Consider the following 24964-nt stretch of genomic DNA (forward strand, 5'->3'; position numbering starts at 1 on the left):
AGAAATATAAAATATGGATATAAGATGAAATGATGACAGCATAGAGCATCTTTTTCTATGCATTTTGGGGACTTGGGGACCTAGTCAGCCAGGCTAAATCCGGCCCTGCTCCCGAGTCTGTAAAAGTACCTATATGCTATATGCTGTATTACAAGAACCGTAATAGATACAGACATGTACTTGGTACCAAAACTTCCGCAATGCCCATATTTATAATCACATTCAATATATTTATGGGGCTTAAAATCGATGGATCTCGAGTTATAAAGGAAAACCACATTTATGGGCGGACATCTTGGATTTTAGGGGCCGTCCCCTTAAAATTTTGCGTGGCACGCGGTACTTTTGAATAGAGTGGGGTTTGACGAGTATGTGTACCAATTTTCATGCTTGTATCCGCAACTGAACGATCCGGGTCATAATCTGCTCCACTATGAGTAGAATTGAAGTGATTGCATTTCATACTAGTAGTATTTAAACTAAATAACTAAAGATTGTGTTTGCTGATGCAAATCAGATCTGTTCTTCTGTGTCCAGGTAAATTATTCAAATAGGAGAATCAAAATCTAAACACTGTCCTCATTCTGTGCTGGCAACAAGTCAACTACATTCACTGAATTGTTTTTCTTAACAGTATCCGAAGCAGGAAGGACCTGAAAGAGCTGTTTGACACGTTTGCTGTCCCCTGTAATCGTGCATGTCCAGAATCATCTCCTGTTTACACCAACCTCAGGATAGACGACAGAGACTCAGGACTCCAACCAGACCTCGGTAAACCAGCTAACAGTTAGAGGGCAAGATCACGCCTGCTCGTACCCTTTCCCTCTCCTCCTCATCTCCTTCCGTTTCAGATTTATTGACCCGTAATGGTTCAGATCTCGGCCTGTTTATCCGGACAAAGCAGCAAATGTCTGACAACCAGAAGCAGATATCGGATGCCATTGCAGCCGCCAGCATCGTGACCAACGGCACCGGGGTGGAGAACGCATCGTTGGGAGTCTTGGGATTCGCTATCCCACAACTCAATGACTTTTTGGTCAACTGTCAGCGGGAGCACCTGAGCTACGATGAGATTCTCAGCATTATACAGGTAGGATTCTGCCCAGCGGCTGCATGGATAAACTGGGTAAATGAAAGAAATGGCTGTAAAGTAGCTGCACAGATGATAGACATTTGGGAAATATAGGATGACAAAATGAATGTCAGACAAGCATATTTATATTTATATAATGTATAACTCCTCCCCCCCAAAAAACAAACAAAAAGAGTGCACAATTTCATCAATAGTGTAAATAAATTGTGTTTTTCTTGCAGAAATTTGAGCCATCGTCAACCATGAGACAAATGGGTTGGATGTCATTTGAAGGCTTTGCGAGGTACAGCAAAATAACTATTGTCTTTTAAACTACAAGTAATGCTTTAAAAAAACAACTATGTACAGGACTGTCTCAGAAAATTAGAATATTGTGATAAAGTTCTTTATTTTCTGTAATGCAAAAATGTCATACATTCTGGATTCATTACAAATCAACTGAAATATTGCAAGCCTTTTATTATTTTAATATTGCTGATTATGGATTACAGCTTAAGAAAACTAAAATATCTTAACTCAAAAAATTAGAATATTCTGGGAATCTTAATCTTAAACTGTAAGCCATAATCAGCAATATTATTTTATAATAAGTGTCTTATTTAAAAAAAAAAAAAGCAATATTAAAATAATAAAAGGCTTGCAATATTTCAGTTGATTTGTAATGAATCCAGAATGTATGACCTTTTTGTTTTTTTAATTGCATTACAGAAAATAAAGAACTTTATCACAATATTCTAATTTTCTCAGACAGTCCTGTATATCATTGCACCAATAAAGTATTTATTTAACATTTATATGACAGCTTGATGAACACAGTGATTGTTTATTCCCATCTTTGCCAGGTTCCTCATGGACAAGGAGAACTTTGTTTCTCGTAATGAGGAATCTCAGATGAATCCGGAGGAGCTGCAGTTTCCTCTGTCGTATTACTACATCGAGTCTTCTCACAACACCTATCTCACTGGGCACCAGCTCAAAGGAGAGTCTTCAGTAGAGCTTTATAGTCAGGTACGTCTGGTTCTGGGTACATAGTGATCTCTTACTCTCCACTGCGATGTCTTGAAGTTGATATTTGTTCATCGATGTCTTGTTTGCTTAGGTGCTGTTGCAGGGCTGCAGGAGCGTGGAGTTGGACTGCTGGGATGGAGATGACGGCATGCCAGTTATTTACCACGGACACACGCTCACCACCAAGATTCCATTTAAGGTTAGAAAAACTCATAAGATTTTAATTTGTAAAAGAAATGCCTGCGAGAGGAGAAAAGAAATGCCTCTGCAACCTTTTCTACTCACATGCTTCATTACGTGGACTTGGCAGACGTTTCTAACGGCGCCGTATCTTCAAACCCAATTTTACTGCGGTAATCTATAAATGTTGACAAGCTAAGGCATAAATTTTAGATTTTCAAACACTAACGATGACTTTCGTTTTACAACTGGTCATTCAGTATCATTTAGATTTATTTATTTTGCATGATCTCTGTGAGAAAGTGAGCAACCCCTCCCCTTCTCACCATCACCGGACTTTTTTTTTTAATGTGTGTGTCAGAGTGGAGGATTGGGCGTGGTCTGCGGGGGAGCAGCACACAGGTGTGCCTGCTTCTGCTGATTGTGGCACACCTGTGTCCAATCAACCTCTCCACCCTGCCTGGGTTTATAAACAGCAGCTGCATACCAGAAGAGGGTCTGCTGAATGGAGGAAGCTTGTTGAGAGGCTGTGTATGGAGCCAAATCAAGGCCAAAAGTTTTGCTAATTTGAAAATAAAATTTGAACCTGAAAATTCTTTTTTTCAGTTTCAAATCTTTTTATTTCAGTTTCAAATCTTTTTTTTTTCAGTTTCACATCTTTTTTTTTCAGTTTCACTTCTTTTTTTTCAGTTTCAATTTTTTTTTTTCCAGGTTCAGACTTTTGGCCCCGATCTGGCGTGGGGGGCGTGGCATCAACTTAGAGGGGTGTGGCATCATGAGTGACAGCAGAACAGAGAAGGCGGGGGACCTTCCTCAGTCATGTTGCCTTCAGGAAACGTAGGTTGCAGAAGTTATCAGTAGAAGTATGATTCAACACTGTTTATACACTATATTCACGTGATTGGCAGTGGAAAAAACTGATATTAGTGACACATTTCTGTTTAAAAAGCTGTTTTAGACCGTACTTGGCACCAATCGCAGTATAAAAGCAATAAACTACGCCAGACTGTACAGTTCAACAGCCACACTTTAAAGTTTGACATTTCCCACTTCCACATACTACCAAGTACGGTCTAAAACAGCTTTTTAAACAGAAATGTGTCACTAGTATCAGTTTTTTCCACTGCCAATCACGTGAATATGGTGTATATACAGTGTTGAATCATACTTCTACTGATAACTTCTTCAACCTACGTTTCCTGAAGGCAACATGACTGAGGAACATCCCCCCCCTTCTCTGTTATGCTGTCACTCATGATGCCACGCCCCTCTCAGTTGATGCCACGCCCCTTACGCCAGATCAGGGCCAAAAGTCTGAACCTGAAAAAAAATGTTGAAACTGGAAAAAAAAAGATTTGAAATTGAAAAAAAAAAAAAAAAGATCTGATACTGAAAAAAATTAAATTGAAACTGTAAAAAAGAATTTTCAGGTTCAAATTTTATTTTCAAATTAGCAAAACTTTTGGCCTTGATTTGGCTCCATAGCTATGCCCCATTGTGCCTTTTTTTTTAGACTACTGATTTTGCCCTTCGCCTGTATGTCTTTGTGCTTTTTTTTTTACATAAAATAAAAAGCCTTATTTTTTTGGCATTCTACGCTCTGCGAGGGTTTTTTACACCTCATCCGCGGGTCCAGTTTTGCCTTGTCCCCCTGTACGTGGGGAGGCCGCTCTGGTTCCTCACAATCTCATTTTTTTTTTTGTATTAAAACCTGTTTAATTTGAAGATATAGCTCAAGGTAAATCTCTTAGGGTTGGTGTTGTTACATCATGAATGGAGTGTTTCTTTTTTTTTTTTAAAGTATCTTCTCTCCTTTGATCCTCCAGGATGTGGTGGAAGCTATTAACCGCTCTGCATTTGTCAATTCTGACATGCCCGTCATCTTGTCCATAGAGAACCACTGCTCCCTTCCTCAGCAACGCAAGATGGCTGAAATCTTTAAGGTAGGAAAGGAGCTACATCTCACGTCCCTATCTGTCGCCTTATTTTTTCTTATTCTGAATTTGCTGATAAATCGCTATTTCTTAACAGAACATCTTAGCAGATAAGATTCAAACTTTCTTTCCTTGAGATCAAACATTCATCAAAATCAAATTGTCAATGTAATACAGGACTGTCTCAGAAAATTAGAATATTTTTGTTTTTGTAATGCAATTACAAAAATGTCATACATACTGAATTAATTACAAATCAACTGAAATATTGCAAGCCTTTTATTATTTTAATATTGCTGATCATGGTTTACAGCTTAAGAAAACTCAAATATCCTATCTCAAAAAATTAGAATATTCTGGGAATCTTAATCTTAAACTGTAAACCATAATCAGCAATATTAAAATAATAAAAGGCTTGCAATATTTCAGTTGATTTGTAATGAATCCAGAATGTATGACATTTTTGTTTTTTTAATTGCATTACAGAAAATAAAGAACTTTATCACAATATTTTAATTTTCTGAGACAGTCCTGTATATTGCACATCAACACATGTAAAAGCTTTTTCACTTGTGCACTGCGTTCGTTACAGGAATTTCCAGACAACTGCAGTATTACGACTCCATCTAGGATTATTTTAGTGCTTTCTAAACATACATATCCTTTTTTCTGCTCTGGGTTTTCAAACCGGCAGGCTACAAGCCAAAAGGTCATTTTTGTAGTCGTCTTACTAAAACTGTTCATCCTCCTTCCTTTTTTTACATCATACTGTATATTTAAGGACACATCTTGGCAAGATGTCTGCATCATGGAATATTATTTTGACTTTCATCTAAAGAAACTTTCCAGCGCTTCATCCTCCCTGGAGGCCGACTCCTGAGAATCTTGATAAGGAAAAGTCTTTAAAGTTTAAATGGCGCTGTGCCCCTGGGCAGCCCACATCACCATGTTCTTGTTTATTTGAAATGATTTGAATTGATAAAAAGAACTCTCTCATTTTCTTTATTTGAGGATAGTCCTTCAGTTGCTGAAATTATTATTATTGTTCCGGCTGATTGGTTTGGGACCTCCCATCATTTGACTGGATGCAGTGACCTGATCCGTCATGTTCCAACATTATTTCACCAGACGGTGTGTGGGGAACATCTAGTGACGCGGTTCCTGTTTGAAAGTGACTTCAGTGACGATCCTCACCTCCCGTCACCTCTGCAGCTGCGCGGGAAGATCCTCCTCAAGAATAAAAAACTCAAAGCTCATCAGGCACCTGTCGACATACTCAAACAGAAGGTTGATAAGAAACACACCCTTCACCCCAACACGTGCATAATTGATATTTTTATAAGCTATCCTGTTAAAAGAGCTTCCGGTCTGCTTTAGTGCATTGAATATTTAGCACAGAGGACCGTTAGAGTGCTGTCAAGCATGAATAATAGATATACAAGTCCTCACATATACACACCACATACTCATCCAGATGTTCACTATTCTGCATTAGAGCTAGGGCTGGACGATATGGACCAAAAGTCATATCTCGATATTTTCTAGCTGAATGGCGATACTCGATATATATCGATATTTATTTCTGTGACATAATTGGGGTTTCCCCCAAAGCATTATAGCATAGCATCTCTGTTAGCTTCATTTTTTTCTGAGGCAAACCCTTAAAAAAACAGTCAGTTTTAATACAAAGCCTCGTGCCAAATGTCACACAGGTTCCTTTATTAACAGAGGTCTGCACAATATCAAAATGTATAAAACTAAAATAAACTGCCTGCATATATAGAATAAAAATGCTTCTTGAATAAAATAAAACAAATATCCCTTCCTGCTTAACAATTAAATTAAAATACACTGTTCAATTAATACAATGTAGACAGTAACAGGCAGACTTTTCCACTGAGGTTGACAGTTGTGCAAATAACAAAACATTTGTGCAAATCTCAAATAAAACATGTAAACAGATATTGCATTTCTTTGAGCAAATCTCAAATAATTACAAGTCAACAGATTTTGTGCCAGGAAAACTAACCTGTCAACACTCAGGTTTCAGCACACAAAGGTACTTTTTTACCAGTGAGAGGGGTCAGCGTTGATGTACAGTCAATTTATCACAAAATAAGCTATATCGATATAAACCATATTGTCTCGTACCATATCGCGTTTGAAAATATATCTATATATATGTATATATTAAAATCTCGATATATCTCCCAGCCCTGATTTAGAGCCTCAATTCCTTCTTTAGAAATATCCCAGATATACGTTTGAACATGGTTCTAACCTGTTCCCAGGCTCACCAGCTGGCCCACATGCAGGCGCAGGCGAGCAACGGCTCACCGGGGGTTTCTGCAGCGAACAACCACGCCACTGAGGAAGAGGAAGAGGATGAAGATGAAGATGACTACGACTACGAGTCTCTGTCAGACGGTACGGTTACCTGCAGTGGAGTTTGTGATTGGAAACAGAAATCCAACTCCAACGTGCACCCTAATCTAAAGTCTCTTTTGCCGAAACGGCACATTTGATTTACTTGTACATTTTTATGTTTACACCTTGAATTCAGCTTCTGTTTACTACTTCACTCTGTCTCTACTCTCTTTCCCGCTCCAATCTCTTTTATGTTGACACTCTTTTCTCATTTCTTTGCTGTCCTATTTATTTTCTTCCCTATTTCCCACTTAGCTGATGTCCTCACAGCCTCCACTGCCTCGTATGGCCTTGAAGGTAAATCTGCCCTGATGTGCGTCTTTAAGCAGCCACTCTTTTCCTGATTTATGTTGTGGTTTTTAGTGTTAGTCGATGTTCTTTTGACTCATTGATCTTCTTTCTGTGAAAAGACAACATCTTACAATAATCCTTCGTAGTGTCTTACATTTTTTACTGAAAATACTGTATTCAGATAATGACATTGTTGTTACAGTACCTTTTTTAGAAGTCCCATGTTACGCTTTCCCAGACTTTAAATGGTTCAAAGTTGACTGGCTGCTCAACAACATGTACATACTGTAGTATACCAAGAGTTTTGTCCCTTAGACAATATTCAGTTTAAAGACACGCGTCTTCCAATTGTTTGTGGCACCTGACTGGGACGAATGTGTCTGATTGGTTTAGGAAAGTAACCAGTACTCGAGTTGTAAAAAAAAAATCAGGATGGTGGATTTGATCATATGGGGACAGATAATTTGTGCTGATTACAAATAATATAATATATTACAAATAATAGCAGTGACCAAAACACCTGCAGAAATCCTGCAGGAATGACATAGCAGCAGTTAAATGCAGCCTTCTGTAAGCTTTAAATATCCACTGGGCTTACATCAAATACATCAAAACACAACAATAAAAAATAGTTTTCTGAACTTATCAATATGACTCTGTCCTTCACAGGATAAGTAAAATGGATCACTGCAAAAACTCTAAATCTTAACAAGAATATTTGTCTTATTTCTAGTTAAAATGTCTCATTTTAGTAAAAGAAATCTCATTACACTTAAAACAAGACTCATCACTGGAAAATACAACCATTTTCACCTGTTTCAAGTAAATTTTCACTTAAAATAAGTAGAAAAATCTGCCAGTGCGACAACATTTTTTTGCTTGTAATAAGAAGATAAATCTTGTTCCACTGGCAGATTTTTCTACTTATTTCAAGTTAAAATGTACTTGAAACAGGTGAAAATTGTCAAATAAGTTATTTTTCTGGTGTTATTTTTCTGGTGATGACTCTAAATGTTGAAATAGCAGTAAAACCACATTCATTGATGAAATGACTTAAGGGATGGAAAGGAGGGATGGCAGTTTTACAGGGGGGATGATTTGGACCGTTTTTATTTCAGGGGGGGATGCCATCCCCCCTCATCCCCCCTCATCCCCCCCTCTCCCCCCCTCATCTCCAGTACTGAGGTAACCAATAAGCAGCAGAATGAGCGGGGAGCAGTGGAGAGGCGCAGGAAGCTGCAAGGTCTCCGTTTTTTTGAGTTGCCTTCAAAGTAAAGTGACAATATCATGATGCTCGATCAGTCTAAATAGTAATGGTAACCAGATCTCCAGAAATGCCACGATTAAATATTTTGTAGCATCTTAAACCCATTTAAAACGAATCGGCACAGCTTTCCAACTGGCATCTTCTTGTCTCTCTGGAAAGAATCAACGATCTGTACTGCCATTATTCAAGCTTTCACTTTACATTTCATCACTTGGAATACTGTTTAGTTACCTGGTATTGTTTTTTTTTTTTTTGTGGTTACACATTTCATAAAATGCTTATGTTTTTTGTGCCTCTGCTTTTGCTTGTGTGAAGCCGTCTCACCATTAACCCATCGCTCAGCTAAAACCAAATAAAACCATGCTCAGCTGTGTAAACGCAGTGCAGGATGGGAACGCTATGTCTCCATCTGTGTTGGTTGATGTTGAAGTGATTATTAATGATATTCTAATTGTTCTTCTATATAGAAAAACAATTATGTTCAGCGTGAAAACAATATTGTGTCTGCACATTTTCTCCCACAAACACATCTTGTCCCTTCCTCCTTCCATACTGTATTGGTCTTTGACCTCGCCCGTGGCTGGGCAAGCTCATCAGGGAAACAAAACAAAGCCATCTGGTTTCTCAGGCCCTACGCTGCCCTCGCAGTAAACAACAGACCAGGGGAAACTACCCCGTCCCCGTCCCCGTCCCAGTCCCGGTCCCACCACTGCCCTTTCATAGTTCCTGCTCTCCACATGTGTGTCCAACTCACCGTTCAGGGAAACAAACTCACCCCTTCAATCTAAACCCAGTAAACCACTTCACTCCTGCTACTTGACACAACAGCAATGAGAACAAATACAAAGGGCAGATGTTTGTCCGTTTTAGGAGTAAAACTGTGGAACTCATTACCAGAGTTGTCAAGTAACGCAGTACAAATACTTTGTTACCTTACTTAAGTAGAAATTTTGGTTATCTATACTTCACTGGAGTAATTATTTTTCAGACGACTTTTTACTTTTACTCCTTACATTTTCACGCAATTATCTGTACTTTTTACTCCTTACATTTTAAAAACAGCCTTGTTACTCTATTTCATTTCGGCCTTTAATAAAAACTATCCAGTTAAATTGCTCCATCCGGATAGAGTGAATGTGGTTGTGGTTGTTTCAGATGTTCTTGTCCAGTTTTGTTCTTACATCCGTTCCCTCAGATTCCTGCAACTAAACTTGGATGTACATTCCAATAAAGGTTAGGATAAATGATAACATGCCTCTGAAGTTTGACTTTTTGCACCATTACAATACTTATAGGCAACTAGTCATCATATCTCCTGCTCTCTGAAACACATGTTAATGCTCAATAGTACACATATATGCTTCTTTAATATATTTGCATTATACTAAGATGCATTCATTTTCAATGGCTTTTGTCCTTAATGGCTTTTTTCCCCCTTACATTACTTTTACTTTTATACTTTAAGTAGTTTTGAAACCAGTACTTTTATACTTTTACTTGAGTAAAAAACTTGAGTTGATACTTCAACTTCTACAGGAGTATTTTTAAACTCTAGTATCTATACTTCTACCTGAGTAATGAATGTGAATACTGAAGACACCTCTGCTCATTACACAACAACCTTAAACTAGCAAACTCAATAAAAGCATACAAGATATTATTCAAAGCAAAGGTAATGGACACATATCTAGAAACACAATAAGCAAACAAAGAAGAATGTACACATGCATGAGATAAAATTACAACTTAAATTGGTTTTGTCGGTTTCCTTAGCATCTTTTCACTTTCTGTTTTAAGAGCTATCTTTATTATTACTATTATTATTATCATCATCGTCATTATTGTTGTTATTATTATTTTGTGTAGCCTCATGATACTTCATTTGTTCTTTTTGTATATTCTATTCTGTTAAAAGCTGGGGAAGATAAGCTTTATGCTTCAAGCCCAGACCTTTTCAGTCAAAATAATCACAATGTTGACCAGGGAAAAACCTGTGTTATCTTGTTCGTTGATTTCTATGTTTGTGATTGTCCGAAATAAATATTAACTAACTAACTAACTTGTGCAAGACGTGTTGAAACGAGGCCTCCTGATTAAGTGAACCTGGCACCGCCCAGACTGCTTCTTTAAAACGTACATGTTCACTACGACAGTAGCTGGTCCAGAACTAGACTCAAGCTCTAAGCTGCCAAGTTGCGATCATTTCTGGTTGAACAGTAGCGAACTCCAGTCACGGTTCAGTCCGCCTCCCTTCTCCGGCTGCTGCATGACACTCAAGGTCAACTCTGTTGCACAACCATCTTTAAAGAGGAAGATTGCAATGTCAAGGATGAAATACATTTTCCTGAGATAAAAAGCATTCATGTATTCAAGCGGATGTAATTCTTTTTTGTGGTTTTGGCTGTGATGAATCTTCAGGAGGAATTTGAACAAAGAGGAAAACTCCCTGCCGTTTCTTTTATTTACAGTTAAGAGACATTTGCTTTGATGATGAGTAAGGAGGCATCTTTGTGGGGTTTTGCTTGTTTGGAAGAGATCATAAGCTCCTCAAATAGGAAGGAATTCACTTGTTTTAACTGCTTCTAGTTTTCCTTTTTTCCAATAATTCTCTTAATTATTTCTGCCTGTCCAAAGGTTTCCTCCCATTTGAGACATGTGGAAAAAAATGAGCTAAAAACGCAAGTGAAAAGTCCAGAAGATACAGTATATCTAACTCTAGTGAGTTTAACACTGACAAACTTAGTGAGATTTGTCACCTTTTATCATCTTGTAATTCAATTACCACAACAATCAACTTGATTATGTAAAAGGAAATCGTGAACCATGAGCTTTGGTTCAATGCTGAAACCAATACACGAGTGGATCTAACCTGATAGTCCAGGTTCTGAGCAGTGGCTGGAAAGTTGTTTTTACAAGCAGTAGATTTCCAGAGGGAAAATGTACTGCTTACGATTCATGTCTTACACGTTACCAACATGTTTAATAATGGAGGTTGGAGATGTGGGTTTCTATCTTGTCTCTATCCTGCTATCTACTTCATCCATCACTCAGTAAATTGCATGAATACTGATATCCATATAAACTGTACTTGGATAGATTCTGTCCTTAACAAGAAAGAATATGTCGAACAAGTGAACATCCACACTAGGGCTGGGGATCGATTCAAAGAGTCAAGAATCGATTCGATTCTGATTCTTAAGATTCAGAATCGATTATCAAGATTTGATTTGATCCGATTCGATTCCGATATTGATTTGGGTTAGTGTTATTAAAACAGTTTTTTGAGCTGTTGCATGAATTATGTGACTGTAGTTATGAGTTATTGAGATTAAACGGCAAGTATTTCAGCTAATGATGCTGTAAGGACCAATCAGCTCCCAGAATGCTGATAGAACTGCTTTCAGAAACATCGTGGGTCAGAATTACCAAACAGATCCAAGGAGGAAACAGAGACGGATTAAATCGCTTTTATTTTTCCCACATTCCGTTTTTATTTGTTCCATTTTCGGTCTATTTTGGTTTTTCATTTTTGAGAATTTGGTTTTTAGCATTTTTTGCAAATGTAACCCCAAGACAGTATATAAAGTAATGAAATACAGACAATTTATGCAATTATAACTGAAAAACTTTAATGTTTTCATACCTTTAAACATATTTAAAGGCAAAAACATGGCAGCAGTTATTCTCGTGTCCAACAAAACATTCCTTTTTTGGGGATAAACAAAAAAATAACCAAGTTGTAATGTAATGATGAAAAAAAAAAAACATAATAAAAGCGAATTTAAAAAAAATTGGGAAATCGATTTTTTCAACACAGGCCTAATCCACACATGCTCTCAATGAGGAGCATGTTCCTTTTCCTCGCACATCAGCATGAAGGCAGTTCCTCAGGTTCAGTTTTAATGGTGCTCATTTAGTTCAGTAATCAAGTTAATTTGGTTAGTTTGAACCACGGCCTCATCAGGGTGACAATTGCTACAGATTAATCACGCTCTTCTGCGGTCACAGAAGCAGCTATTCATTTGGAGCCAGTGAACAAATGTGTTCTTCGGTGTGAAATCCAAATATAATTAGGCTTGGTTTTGTTTACTGTTGAACAATCTGCTGCTTTGTTTGTGCAGATAACATCCTGGATGAAAAGCCAGAGGGCAAGAGCTCGGCAGACAAAGACGATCCCCCTGCAGATGAGATACCCAAGAGGATGAAAAAGGGGGACAGCGCCGTTCAAAGCAAAGGAAAGGTAGGAACACGAGCTAACCTGATCTAAACAATTAAAGAAAATAGTTCTTTGTGGATTTATTTCTGCTTTTATGTGACGTTACAGGTTCACGTCACAACAGAAAATGTAAACCATGAATATAGATTCCATAAACCTTAAACAGAAGATCCTGCTTTGGCTCTCCACGCCCGTTTCTCTGTACAGTGAGGTGTTTTTAGGGCCCGAGCACTGACAGTGCGAAGGCCCTATTGTATCTGTAGGAGTTCTCGTTTTTATTTTTCCGACAAAATGAGGGCCCCCCTAAACGTGTCCCAAAAGTCACCAAATTTTGCATGCAAGTCAGGCCTGGCGAAAAATGTGATATTTAATGGTTTGCATTAACGGGCGTGGCAAAATGGCTCAAACCGCCCCCTAGAAAACGTTGTGCCTCAAGCCCCACAATACGGTTTGACGTACATGCACGAAAATCAGTACACACCAAGTCTCTTGGCGCCATGGCCGAAACCCAACAGGAAGTCGGCCATTTTGAATTAATCGTGTAATTTTGGCGCAATTTATGGCATTTCTTCAGCCGTTAATGCCCGAACCGTAACATGCACCCAGGTGTGTTATACATCGAACTGTGCGTCTCCGCACAGTTCGACAACGCGCATTACTTTTTTCAGTCAAAAGCGTTACCGTGGTGACGATAGACACAAAAAAGCGTGCCCCCCTTCATCTGATTGTTCCATATTTGATAGTTCCTACTTTCTGCCATAACTTTTGAATGGTTTGACATAAAGACTCGTGGGTGGTGCCATCGGATTTGGTTTAGAGTCCTTAACCTTCATTGGTGTAAATTGGCTCCGCCCCTTCTTCTAATTGGTCGATATTTGACATTTCCTTTTTTCTGCTATAACTTTTGAATGGTTTGACATAGAGAGTCGTGGGTGGTGTCATTTCTGATATGCTTGTGGTGATAAGTTGAGTTTTATGTGAACAGCAAAGGCACTTTTTATAGTATTATTGACCTAGGAATGTGGGGTGGGGGGGCAGTGGCCATGAGTGCGAGGGCCCGTTCATCGCTGCTTGCAGCTTTAATTCCATGTTTGTATCTTCACCTGCAGATGTTCGACATGGAGCTGGGCGAGGAGTTTTACCTTCCCCAGAACAAGAAGGAGAGTCGACAGATCGCCCAGGAGCTATCAGACCTCATTATCTACTGCCAAGCTGTGAAATTCCCTGGTAGAGGACCCTTTCTTTTTCCATCTCTTTGTAAAGTTGCTGCTTCTCCATTTCTCATGTGAACACATATGCCGTGGTTTGAATGCACTTGCCTTGTTTCATACTTTCCTCCTCTTTCTCCAGCGAAAAACATCCCCTATCCCTTAATTTTTCCACCCTCTTACTTTCCATTTCATTGCTCCTTTTTCCCGCCTTGTTTCACTTGACCCCACCACCATGTTTTATTTAAGAGGTCAGTCATTCCCCATGCTTTTGATATATATCGTTTTTATTTCTTTATTTGTTTTTTTGGGTTAGTCATTGTAAGACATTTAATACCCCCACGTCACACTTATTGTCTATCCCACACAGGACACCATGGCTCCTCTGCTCCCCATGGGAATGAAACGGTTACTTAGCTGTGTTTTAACTCTCCAAACAACACTACAACTGTTTTGGGAATATCTTAGTTGTAATTAAATATAAGGCCTTTTTCACATGTCGCATATCTCTCTCCTCTTGCCCAATTTGAGACCAAGAGTTTAAGAATGCTCTCAGTTCATCAGTTCAAATAGCTGGACTTAGCTTTCTTCACACACACGACGTCTCTCCTGTCATCTTCAGTGGAATCTGTCTTCATTCCACGCTACAATTTATCTAAGATATTTCCCCTCGTCCCTTAAATATCTACCCCTTTATCGGCTCTTTCTCCCTCTTCAAATATCCTCTTCTCTGTTTGTCTCCTCTTCTCTTTAAATGACATTTGCCCTCATAAACCCGCCTGTGCTTCCACTGGTATTTTATTTGTTTATGGTTTCTAGAGACAGATCTGAGAAAGAGGAAGCAGGGCAATTGGCCGAGCTCAGACGGGGAGCAGGCTGGTCACTAGTGTGTTGTCTGGAGGGATCTCACATGGCCACGCCACTTCTACAGACTTATGCGCAATTATTTATTATCTTCAGAAAAGAAGAATAAAAAAGATACTCATAATTTACAAAATAAAAGCAATGCTCCTCATCTCAAATGTACTTTGAAAAGAAGAGAAGAAAAGTAAAAAATGGCACGAGACCATAAACATTCAAGCATGTTAAAAATATTTTGACATCATTTCATGTGAAAAAAGAAAAAGGCCTTTGTTTCAGGCGGAAAATTCAGAGTCTTCCTTTTCATAAAATCAAACAGAAGTTACAGGAACTTAAACTGTACTAATGAAAATCCCATGAACGTAGTTTCAGAAATGAATGCAGCAGAACATCTGGGAACTGGAGTCACTACTTTTTAAGACACGTTTTAAGTCCGTATTCAGATTGAGAAGTGAGAAGCCTGTTTGTTGCTAATGATCCTCTCCTCTGTGTTGTTGTTGCGTGTGGGAATCCAGGCCTGTCTACTCTGTCTCCGGCCGGCTCTAGCAGAGGGAAGGACCGAGGGAAGAGCAGGAAGTCCATATTTGGCACAGCTCCTTCTCGATGCAACACAACGGGGGAGGTGACGACCCAGAACCGGCCGGCCGGGAAAGGTGAGCCCGGATGAGCGGTGCGGCGTGGATGAGTGTTAGTGGGAAAACACAAGATGGGTATTAAAATAAAAATATGAGGAAACCTGTGTATGTTTACATGGTTAACACTTTTATAACCAATTGAACCATCACACTGCAAATGCTTCATTATTTTTTTAAATGAAAGAAACATGACTACTCACTAGGCTTGGGCGGTATCCAAATTTTGATACCGTCAAACTTCCTCCACATTTTACCACAGTACACGGTATTACCGTAACTAATTAAAAATTATGACGTAAACCTCAAGTGGTATTACGGTAACGAGGGTCGAGGAAAGTGCACTTTCGCATTAATTTGCGCACTGAATCAGATTCATACTTGGCCTCCAGCTTTTTTAGAATTGCAGTTTTTATTGACTTTGTTAGTTCAAGGTCGTTTTCTGACACAGCCAACACATTGTCACGGAGATGTGTCCTTAGGTTAGAGGTGTTTGCATCTCTCGTGGTCACCTTTTTATTGCACAATTTACATCTCATCAGTCGCCTCATCAGTATTTACCAGCTCTCCTTTCGCGTTTGGAACCCGAAAAACTCCCAAACTGCAGAAGTAGTGTTCTTTTTTGACACCAAGTCACTGGGTGCGACCTGCCATCTTTCTCCCCCTCTCTCTCCCAGTTCGTCTCTCTCCGCTCCGCGCTGTCACGTGATGACATCACGGTCATAAACTTTATGGAAAGTCTCAAAATGTAGGCTAAAACATATTCAACTATTTAAGTAAAACTGAAAATTCAACCACACATAAGTGCTACTGGACATAGAATACATTTTAGGCATTAAATGAATTTTATTTGATATTTAATTGTTATCTCTTATATAAGTCCATTGCATTTTTTCATGACGGTATTGAAAATGATACCGCTGCTATACGGTATTAGCGTAATACCGCCCAAGCCTACTACTCGCATTCCTGAGAAAACACCTTCAAAAATCTCTCCGTCTCCAGGCGGCTCAGAGCGGCTCAGCGGGGAGGAGCAGCAAACGTCGCCCGTACTCAGCACCCCCACGTCACTCAGCGCCATCATCCGCACGCCCAAGTGCTACCACATCTCCTCCGTCAACGAGAACGCGGCCAAGCGCTTGTGCCGGCGCTTCTCCCAGAAGCTGATCCAGCACACCGTGAGCCAGCTGCTCCGCACGTACCCAGCAGCCACCAGGATCGACTCCACAAACCCAAACCCCCTGCTCTTCTGGCTGCACGGCATCCAGCTGGTGGCACTGAATTACCAGACCGACGGTGAGGACGCACGAGGAAACGCTCGTCTCTATTTACACCACAAGGAACACCTTCTCACTACTTTAAAAAGAATACAAATAACCCCAATGAAAGATAAATGAAAGATGACAAAGTACATTATACAGGACTGTCTCAGAAAATTAGAATATTGTGATAAAGTCCTTTATTTTCTGTAATGCAAAAATGTCAGACATTCTGGATTCATTACAAATCAACTGAAATATTGCAAGTCTTTTATTATTTTAATATTGCTGATCATGGCTTACAGCTTAAGAAAACTCAAATATCCTATCTAAAAAAATTAGAATATTCTGGGAATCTTAATCTTAAATTGTAAGCAATAATCAGCAATATTAAAATAATAAAAGGCTTGCAATATTTCAGTTGATTTGTAATGAATCCAGAATGTATGACATTTTTGTTTTTTTTAATTGCATTACAGAAAATAAAGAACTTTATCACAATATTCTAATTTTCTGAGACAGTCCTGTATTTATATTTCAGTTGAATAGATAAACTGGGTCATTTTCCACGTAATAAAAGCTTTTTACAAGTCTGCATAGTTTTAAAATGGGCTAAAACCAAAGTGAAGTCTGGGTTACCTAGGTTACCAGCCTGTCTGATGCAGATGTGAGTGACGGCCCAGAGGTGCCCCATCTTTTCTGTTCAAATCTCCATCTCCCCTTTTGTTGAACTCCGTTCTTTTGTTTTTCCGAACGCAGGAGAAGACGAGAACTATAAAAGTCGTTTCACATTTAAAACGTACTGCATCTCCCTCTTCTCTCTTCTTCTCCGCTACGCTTTGTCTCACCAGCAGTCTCCTGTTAGTGCTTTTTATCTATCTTTCTGCTTCTCAAATGATTTTTCTTTCTTTGGAATTAAAGTTGACCCAGTTGTTTTTGAGGAAGACAGACTCCCACACATGCAGGTTTTGTTTATAGAACTCCCTTTCCTGCTGATCTACACCAACAAACAGCTACAAACTGTTCAAATGAGTCAAACAGGGACAATCACTGTAGCTAACAGTCCCCTGAAATAGTTTTTCTTTAATTCATCTCTTTTTTTTGAATGAATTTTTATTTCAAACATGTATATAAAATGAAAGTAAAAATAATAATAAAAAGATAAATATTTACATCTTCATATTAACATATGTTCGAAAAAAAAGGAGTAGGAAGAAGTGTACACTTTTTCCTAGTTCCTACCCCTTTATAACTATGGATTTACATTATTGTTATATCTACACAATATCCATATAAATATAATCTATATAAATACTCTGTAAACATGCCTATTATTACATAATTATCCATATAAGTATATAGACAATATAAATATTACATAAATATTATATCAATATCTAGAAAATACAACTATTATATACATCTATATAAATATACACTATATAAACTACATAAATATCCCTATGAATATATATGTGCTACATACCCAATAAATATATAATAAATAATTTTAACTATCCCTCTCAACATATAATATAAACTACATAAATATCCAGATATCTAAACATATCTTAAGCAAGTATAATATACCATTTTTCCCTATTTATTTGTTTCTCACACTCCTTGTTAACCCATTTCCTCTTCCATATACCTGTTTATAAATAATGTTTTGTATTTCTTTTTAAACAGATTTATGTTAGTACTTTGTTTCATTTCCTAATTTCCTATCTCTAAATAAAACCTTTGTTTTCCAGAGATTCATGCTGTTTTCCCTCTCTTTTCCCGTCCTTCCCCAGACCTGCCCATGCAGCTGAACACGGCGTTGTTCGAGGCCAACGGCGGCTGTGGCTTCGTCCTGAAGCCGGCGGTGCTCTGGGACCGGAGCTGTCCGCTTTATCAGCAGTTCTGTCCCATGGAGAGGGATGTGGAGAAGATGAGTCCTGCTGTCTATTCCCTCACCGTGAGTTAAAGTGACAAACAGAGCCGAGCAGAACATCAGTCAGGATCAACGCTTCGCCGCTCGCCCTTTACTGTCCTGCCCTTTCATCTCCACTCCTTCCTGCATGTTTTAACTTCCTTAAGTCATATAATAATGGCTGCTTATGTTCAATGATCCCATGTTGAATTTGTCTGTAGTTTGTATAAATCTTGATTTTAAAATCAGCTGAAAAAGACTCTAATCATTTGGATGGTCGATGTCTCCGAGTCTCAAGTCCCAGAAGGCTACAATACATCCAAACCTTTCATTTGCATGACTGGGTTTATGATTATTGCAAGATATTGAAATGCCAACCCTCTCCTAAAGTACTCATATCTGTTCCATTCAGGTAACTGAGCATCCGTCTCTGAATGCCTTTTGTGTTGAAATGTGGGAATAAAATTCTCAGAGCCATGTGAAGGCTTGAGATAACCTGCATCTGCAGCCCCGCTGTTAAAAGCATCATAAAAACGCTTCAAACCTGATTTCCTGTGTGTCTGAATGAGAGGAGCTTTAAAAGAATGTAAAACCTTTTGTTGGCAGGTCAGAGTGACTTTGCTGGCTCCTCAGACGGACTCGTGTTTTCATCACAACTACTAAAGATAGGCTTGATTTAGTGGCCGGTGAATCATGAGGGGAAAAAAATAGCCCCATCTGAGTTTTGATAGTGTGTGAAATGGAGCTCATTCATCAAATTGCACCTTGTTATCTTTGTGTCTCAGATCGTCTCTGGTCAGAACGTGTGCCCGGGCAACAGCTCCGGCAGCCCCTGCATCGAGGTGGACGTCCTGGGCATGCCCGTGGACAGCTGCCACTTCCGGACCAAACCCATCCACCGCAACACGCTCAACCCCATGTGGAGCGAGCACTTCCAGTTCACCGTCCATTTGGAGGAGATGTGTTTTGTGCGCTTCGCCGTGGTGGAGAACAACAGTTCCCAGATGACGGCGCAGAGAACTCTGCCCCTGACGGCCCTCAAGCCAGGTAGCTGACGGCAGGAGACGCATCCAGTTGAGCAGGAACTTACGACGGAGTATTAGGGCCAAACTAAGACAAAAAAAAAAAGGGAAATTACGAGAATAAAGTCATAATATAATGAGAATAAAGTCGTAAAATTACGAGAATAAAGTCATAATGTTGCTAGAATAAAGTCGTATTATTATGAGAATAAAGTCGAAATATTACGAGAATAAAGTTGAAATATTACGAGAATAAAGTCGTAACATTACGAGAATAAAGTCGTAATATTACGAGAATAAGGTCGAAATATTGCGAGAATAAGGTCGTAATATTACGAGAATAAAGTCGAAATATTACGAGAATAAAGTCGAAACATTACGAGAATGAAGTCGAAACATTACGAGAATGAAGTCGAAACATTACGAGAATGAAGTCGAAACATTACAAGAATAAAGTCGTAACATTACGAGAATAAAGTCGTAATACTATGAGAATATAATTTATGAGAACTCTAACAGGAAGAGCTTCTTCTCCCTGGGTTAAAATGAGGAATATTGAGCATCTTGTGAAGTTATATTTATATATTTATAATATATTTAATATTACGACTTTATTCTCGTAATATTACGACTTTATTCTCATAATATTGTAACTTTATTCTCATAATATTACAAATATAACCCTAACCCTATATTATGACTGGTAATTTCCATTTTTTTTTGTCTTAGTTTGGCCCTAATACTCCGTCGTAGTAACTAGTATTAGTTAGTATGTAGAATAAAAATAAACCGTATTTGTTCTTGTTCTCTGTTTCAGGTTACAGACACGTTCAGTTGAGAACGCAGCATAATGAGGCTCTGGAGGTGTCGAGCTTATTCATCTACAGCCGCAGAACAGAGGAAGGTCCCGCAGGGGGCGCCACCCCCTCATCTTTGGTAAGCCTTGCCCCGGCCTGCTGCTGAGATTGCAGAGTTTCAGACAAGGTTTGATCGGTTAAGTGCACTAGTACAACTTCAAAGCCTTCATAATGACACGTGCTCATTAAAAATTTAAAGTATGATTGCCTGCAATCCAAGAATGTTCAAAGAAATCCTCCCAGCTCAGTCAGCATCATCACATCTCCCGGCTTTATCGTGCTTTAAAAGGCAGTGAAAGAGAGACTGGCTAATGAAGCAGAAATGTCATGTCAGGATGCGTCTCAAGAACCTGCTGCGTCTCCTGCTTTGTCCGCAGCTGTTCAGTTCAGAGGAGAAACAAGTTTCCCAGCAGCACAGGGTGACGGTGCACGGAGCCCCCGGTCCCGAGCCCTTCACAGTGTTTAGCGTTACGGAGCAGACGACGGCCAAACAGCTACTTGACATGGTCAGTACTTCAGATACAAAGATTTGTGATGCAGCTGCATCTCAAGAGGGTGTTTTTATCTACTGAAATCAGTCCTGGAGTTGAGGGGGGTGAGGGGGGATGAGGGGGGATGAGGGGGGTGGCATCCCCCCTGAAATAAAAAAGGTCCAAATCACCCCCCTGTAAAACCGTCATCCCTCCTTTCCATCCCTTATGTCATTTCATCAATGAATGTGGTTTTACTGCTATTTCAACATTTAGAGTCATCACCAGAAAAATAACTTATTTGACAATTTTCACCTGTTTCAAGTAAATTTTCACTTGAAATAAGTAGGAAAATCTGCCAGTGGGACAAGATTTATCTTCTTATTACAAGCAAGAAAATCTTCCACTGACATATTTTTCTACTTATTTCAAGTGAAAATCTACTTGAAACAGGTGAAAATTATTGTTTTTTCCATTGACGAGTCTTGTTTTAAGTGTAATGAGATTTTTTTTTACTAAAATGAAACATTTTAACTAGAAATAAGACAAATATTCTTGTTAAGATTTTGAGTTTTTGCAGTGATCCATTTTACTTATCCTGTGAAGGATAATTAAAATGGATAGGTTAAGAAAGATAAGTTCAGAAAAGTGTTTTTTATTGTTGTGTTTTGATGTATTTGATGTAAGTCCTGTGGATATTTAAAGCTTACAGAAGGCTGCATTTAACTGCTGCTATGTCATTCCTGCAGTATTTCTGCAGGTGTTTTGGTCACTGCTATTATTTGTAATATATTATATTATTTGTAATCAGCACAAATTATCTGTCCCCAGATGATCAAATCCACCATCCCCCCTGATTTTTTTTTTTTTTTTACAACTCCAGTACTGACTGAAATTGTATTATAGTATGCTTGCTGGTTGGACAGAGTTTAAACTTTGATCTCCACAGGTTGTTGCATCCACGGGAAGCCCGTCAGAGTACGTGTTGTGTGAGGAGAAGGTTCCCCTGCTGAAGGAGCGCAGCGAGGTGAAACGCTGCGCTCTCCACCGATCCCTCACGCCGGAGGAGGAGCTGCTCCGGCTGGTCTGCAGCTGGGACACGGAGGACGGCTATGTGGGGAGAATCTGCCTCAAAACAAGGGAGGAGGTAGGAATACAAACTTACAAACATACTACTTGCTGCTTTTTTTTTTTTTTAATTATACTCCAGCTCCCTCTAGTGGCTGCAATTGCAATAACTAGGTATCAGATTTGATGTTTGATGTGGTTTTCTTGTTGCAGAACTTGAATGAGAGACACAGTGTGCGGGAGGGAGAAGAGGACATGCTAGTCGGAGGGAAAGAAGGAGCAGGAGGAGGAGGAGGAGGTGGAGGAGGAGAGGACGACATGTTCTTTGTTCAGGTCCATGAAGTTTCACCAGATCAGCCTCACACTGTGATCAAGGCCCCGCGATACAGCACAGCTCAGGACATCATCCAGCAGGTGAGCCGGGGAACAATCACAGCTGCTCTGGGCTCTCAAACCTGCAACTAAAAACGGCTTATGTGGAAGATACCAGGTTTTTACGTTGGCCGACAAGGGCCAAACGCACTGCAACGGCCTAATGCGTCTCAGTTAAGGAAAACGGCTTCAAGTACAGAAACGATTCAAATTCACAAACTCAAAACGAGGTAAAAAAAGAGGAACGTGGTGCAAATGAAAAAACGTGCTGCAAAAAACAAAGACAAATGCAGCATCATCAAACGCTGCAAATAGAGAAACGATGCAAAGCACAAAACCATATAAAACAAGAAACCATTTTCAAAAGAAAAACGCTTCATAACCGGTCACTACAACCGGAAGTGCTCCAAACCTGCAGGGGGCGCAGCTGACTGAACCTCAGTGTTTACATCCATGGTTTAAACATACAGCAGGAACGGTAATGTGATTTTTATCTGACTATATTTATATACGATGTTTAAATCATGAATATATTTTACACCAGACGATACAAGGCTGCACATTATACACATATTGATATAAAACACCCGTTTTAATAGTACATTAAGAAGCCCTCTTGTCACAGTCTTCCATAACATAAACCCTGTCCTTTTTTTCTTTCTGTCATTAAGAAGTATAACATGTAATGTGCAGCGCTGTATGTTATGGAAGTGATAAAAGGGCTTTTTAATGTACTATATGTAACGTTAACAGGTGCTTTATGTCAATCTCTAATCATGATCTTATCTTATTAATATTATGTGCAGCCTTGTATCGTCTGGTGTAAAATATATTAATCGTATATAGATATAGTCAGATAAAAATCACATTACCGTTCCCGCTGTATGTTTAAACCACGGATGTAAACACTAGCCCCTTTCACACAGCCAGTTCGAGGCGGGAACGTTGCGCCTTTAAGCCGCCTCGCTGTTCTGTGTGAAAGTCACGGAGGCGGAATGGGGGGGCCAAGTGGCCCCACCAATAAGCCGGCAGCGGAGGTAGTCACAGAGCCGTCACAGAGACGGAACGGGGTCTGTGTGAATGACACAGCCGGCATGCCGGGGCCAGCCGGGGCCAGCGCTGACGCTGTCGTCACGCCTCTGATTGCGGAACGCCGGCATGCTGTGTGAATTTACAGACGGGAGCGGCGTTATGCCGGCGTTGTATGGTTCTGTGTGAACCAACAAAGGCGGCGTATTGGCAGGACTTCTTTACACCAATATTGCGGAATCTCTGTGTGAAAGGGGCTACTGTGATTCAGTCAGCTGTTCAGTCTCGGCCGAGAGCGCCCCCTGCAGGTTTGGTAACTGGTTATGAAGCTTTTTTCTTTTGAAGATAGTTTCTTGTTTTATATTGTTTTGTGCTTTGCTATTTTTATTTTATTTTATTTTATTTTTTATTTATTTATTTTTTTTGCTTTTTTTTTTTTTTTCTCTATTTGCAGCGTTTGATGATGCTGCATTTGTCTTAGTTTTTTGCAGCACGTTTTTTTCATTTGCACCACGTTCCTCTTTTTGTACCTCGTTTTGAGTTTGTGAATTTGAATCGTTTCTGTACTTGAAGCCGTTTTCCTTAACTGAGACATTAGGCCGTTGCAGTGCGTTTGGCCCTTTTCGGCCACCGTAGGTTTTGGATCAAAACTGTACGATTTTTATTGCAATTTTATCTTTTTTTTTTTTTTTTTTTTTTTTGTCCAGACTCTGTCAAAGGCAAAGTACTCGTACAGCATCCTGTCCAACCCCAACCCCTCTGACTACGTGCTGGTGGAGGAAGTGACCAAGGACACGGGTTCTAAGAAGTCGTCGGGCACCAAACCGGTGCAGCGGGTTCTGCAGGACCACGAGTGCGTGTACCAGGCCCAGAACCGCTGGAAGGGAACGGGGAAGTTCCTCCTCAAGCTCAAAGAGCAGGTAGCTCCCAACGCCACGGCCCCTTTCCAGTGCTAGAGATCTGTATTTCATCACCACTTTGACCGCATCATTTGCATCTTTGTTCATTCGGGCTTTCCCGCTGTGTAGTTTTGTCGGAGAAAAACAAATGTTTGACTTAAAATGACACTGTAAAGTGAGATATAATCCTTGCACGTCAAACCTACGAAGCAAAGCAGACAGTTGTGGTTTGTGTTAACGCTCAGTTAACACAAGGGTTTTCGTACGTTTTGAAAAAACCTGGAAAAGTCATGGAATTTGAAAATGTAATTTTCAAGGCCTGGAAAAGATTTGGAAACATGAGTTCATCCCAAGAGTTTTGGAAAAGTCATAGAATTTATTTTTCTCACTTAATGATAACATTTAGTAATAACAGCCTATAAGGTAGATTTAAAATTGATCAATAAATATTTCATATCAAAGTCTTGCGCGTTCTCACGCGTGACGTGCCGAGCATCTTGCGCATCATGCAGATCGGTTATTAGTTATTACAGTTATATTAGATTAGTTAGTTAGTTAGATAGTTTAAACAAATGTTTATTTTGTATAAAACCATAATTGTCATTAGATCTCCACTGTGGTGACTTTTTACATAGTTTTATTCCTATATTTCATTCATACATTGATATTTTAGAGGTCATGTATAGTCATGGAAACTTCCTGCCAAGTCATGGGAAAGTCATGGAAATGTGTTGGTTAAAATGTGTCTGAACCCTGTCCATAGATATTCATCATCCTTTTGCTTTCAGGGCCTTTTGCTGTGAAACTGTATAAATAAAGTGCATATTTCCTGCCGGAAATGACTTTGTTAGTTCTGTTTAATGTATAAAGGAGATGATGGAATCTGCTAAAAACAACATAGTGGCAGTTTTCCAGTGACGTGTCATGCATTCTTTTAAAATGAATCCACTTCTGCT

At 39.3% G+C, this 24964-nt stretch overlaps 1 protein-coding gene across 3 annotated transcripts in view; it reads left to right on the forward strand.

Moving 5' to 3' along the window:
* The window catches only part of plce1 (phospholipase C, epsilon 1), a 113275-nt gene that overhangs the window by 84207 nt on the left and 4104 nt on the right, over positions 1-24964 (forward strand). For 2 of the 3 annotated variants that reach the window (XM_061708665.1, XM_061708667.1), the window contains exons 21-39: positions 635-771; positions 852-1090; positions 1315-1376; positions 1936-2101; positions 2193-2300; positions 4108-4224; positions 5344-5502; positions 6507-6642; positions 12322-12440; positions 13526-13643; positions 15001-15138; positions 16123-16413; positions 18173-18336; positions 19077-19338; positions 20131-20249; positions 20548-20676; positions 21590-21787; positions 21922-22122; positions 23817-24029. In XM_061708665.1, the coding sequence (XP_061564649.1) occupies positions 635-771; positions 852-1090; positions 1315-1376; positions 1936-2101; positions 2193-2300; positions 4108-4224; positions 5344-5502; positions 6507-6642; positions 12322-12440; positions 13526-13643; positions 15001-15138; positions 16123-16413; positions 18173-18336; positions 19077-19338; positions 20131-20249; positions 20548-20676; positions 21590-21787; positions 21922-22122; positions 23817-24029 (3076 nt within the window). Of the gene's footprint in view, positions 1-634; positions 772-851; positions 1091-1314; positions 1377-1935; positions 2102-2192; positions 2301-4107; positions 4225-5343; positions 5503-6506; positions 6643-6897; positions 6940-12321; positions 12441-13525; positions 13644-15000; positions 15139-16122; positions 16414-18172; positions 18337-19076; positions 19339-20130; positions 20250-20547; positions 20677-21589; positions 21788-21921; positions 22123-23816; positions 24030-24964 lie in introns of all 3 variants that reach the window. The other variant, XM_061708666.1, reaches the window with a different exon arrangement.

This window comes from Cololabis saira, chromosome 19, assembly GCF_033807715.1.
Source record: "Cololabis saira isolate AMF1-May2022 chromosome 19, fColSai1.1, whole genome shotgun sequence".
In the NCBI taxonomy this organism is placed as follows: Eukaryota; Metazoa; Chordata; class Actinopteri; order Beloniformes; family Belonidae; genus Cololabis; species Cololabis saira.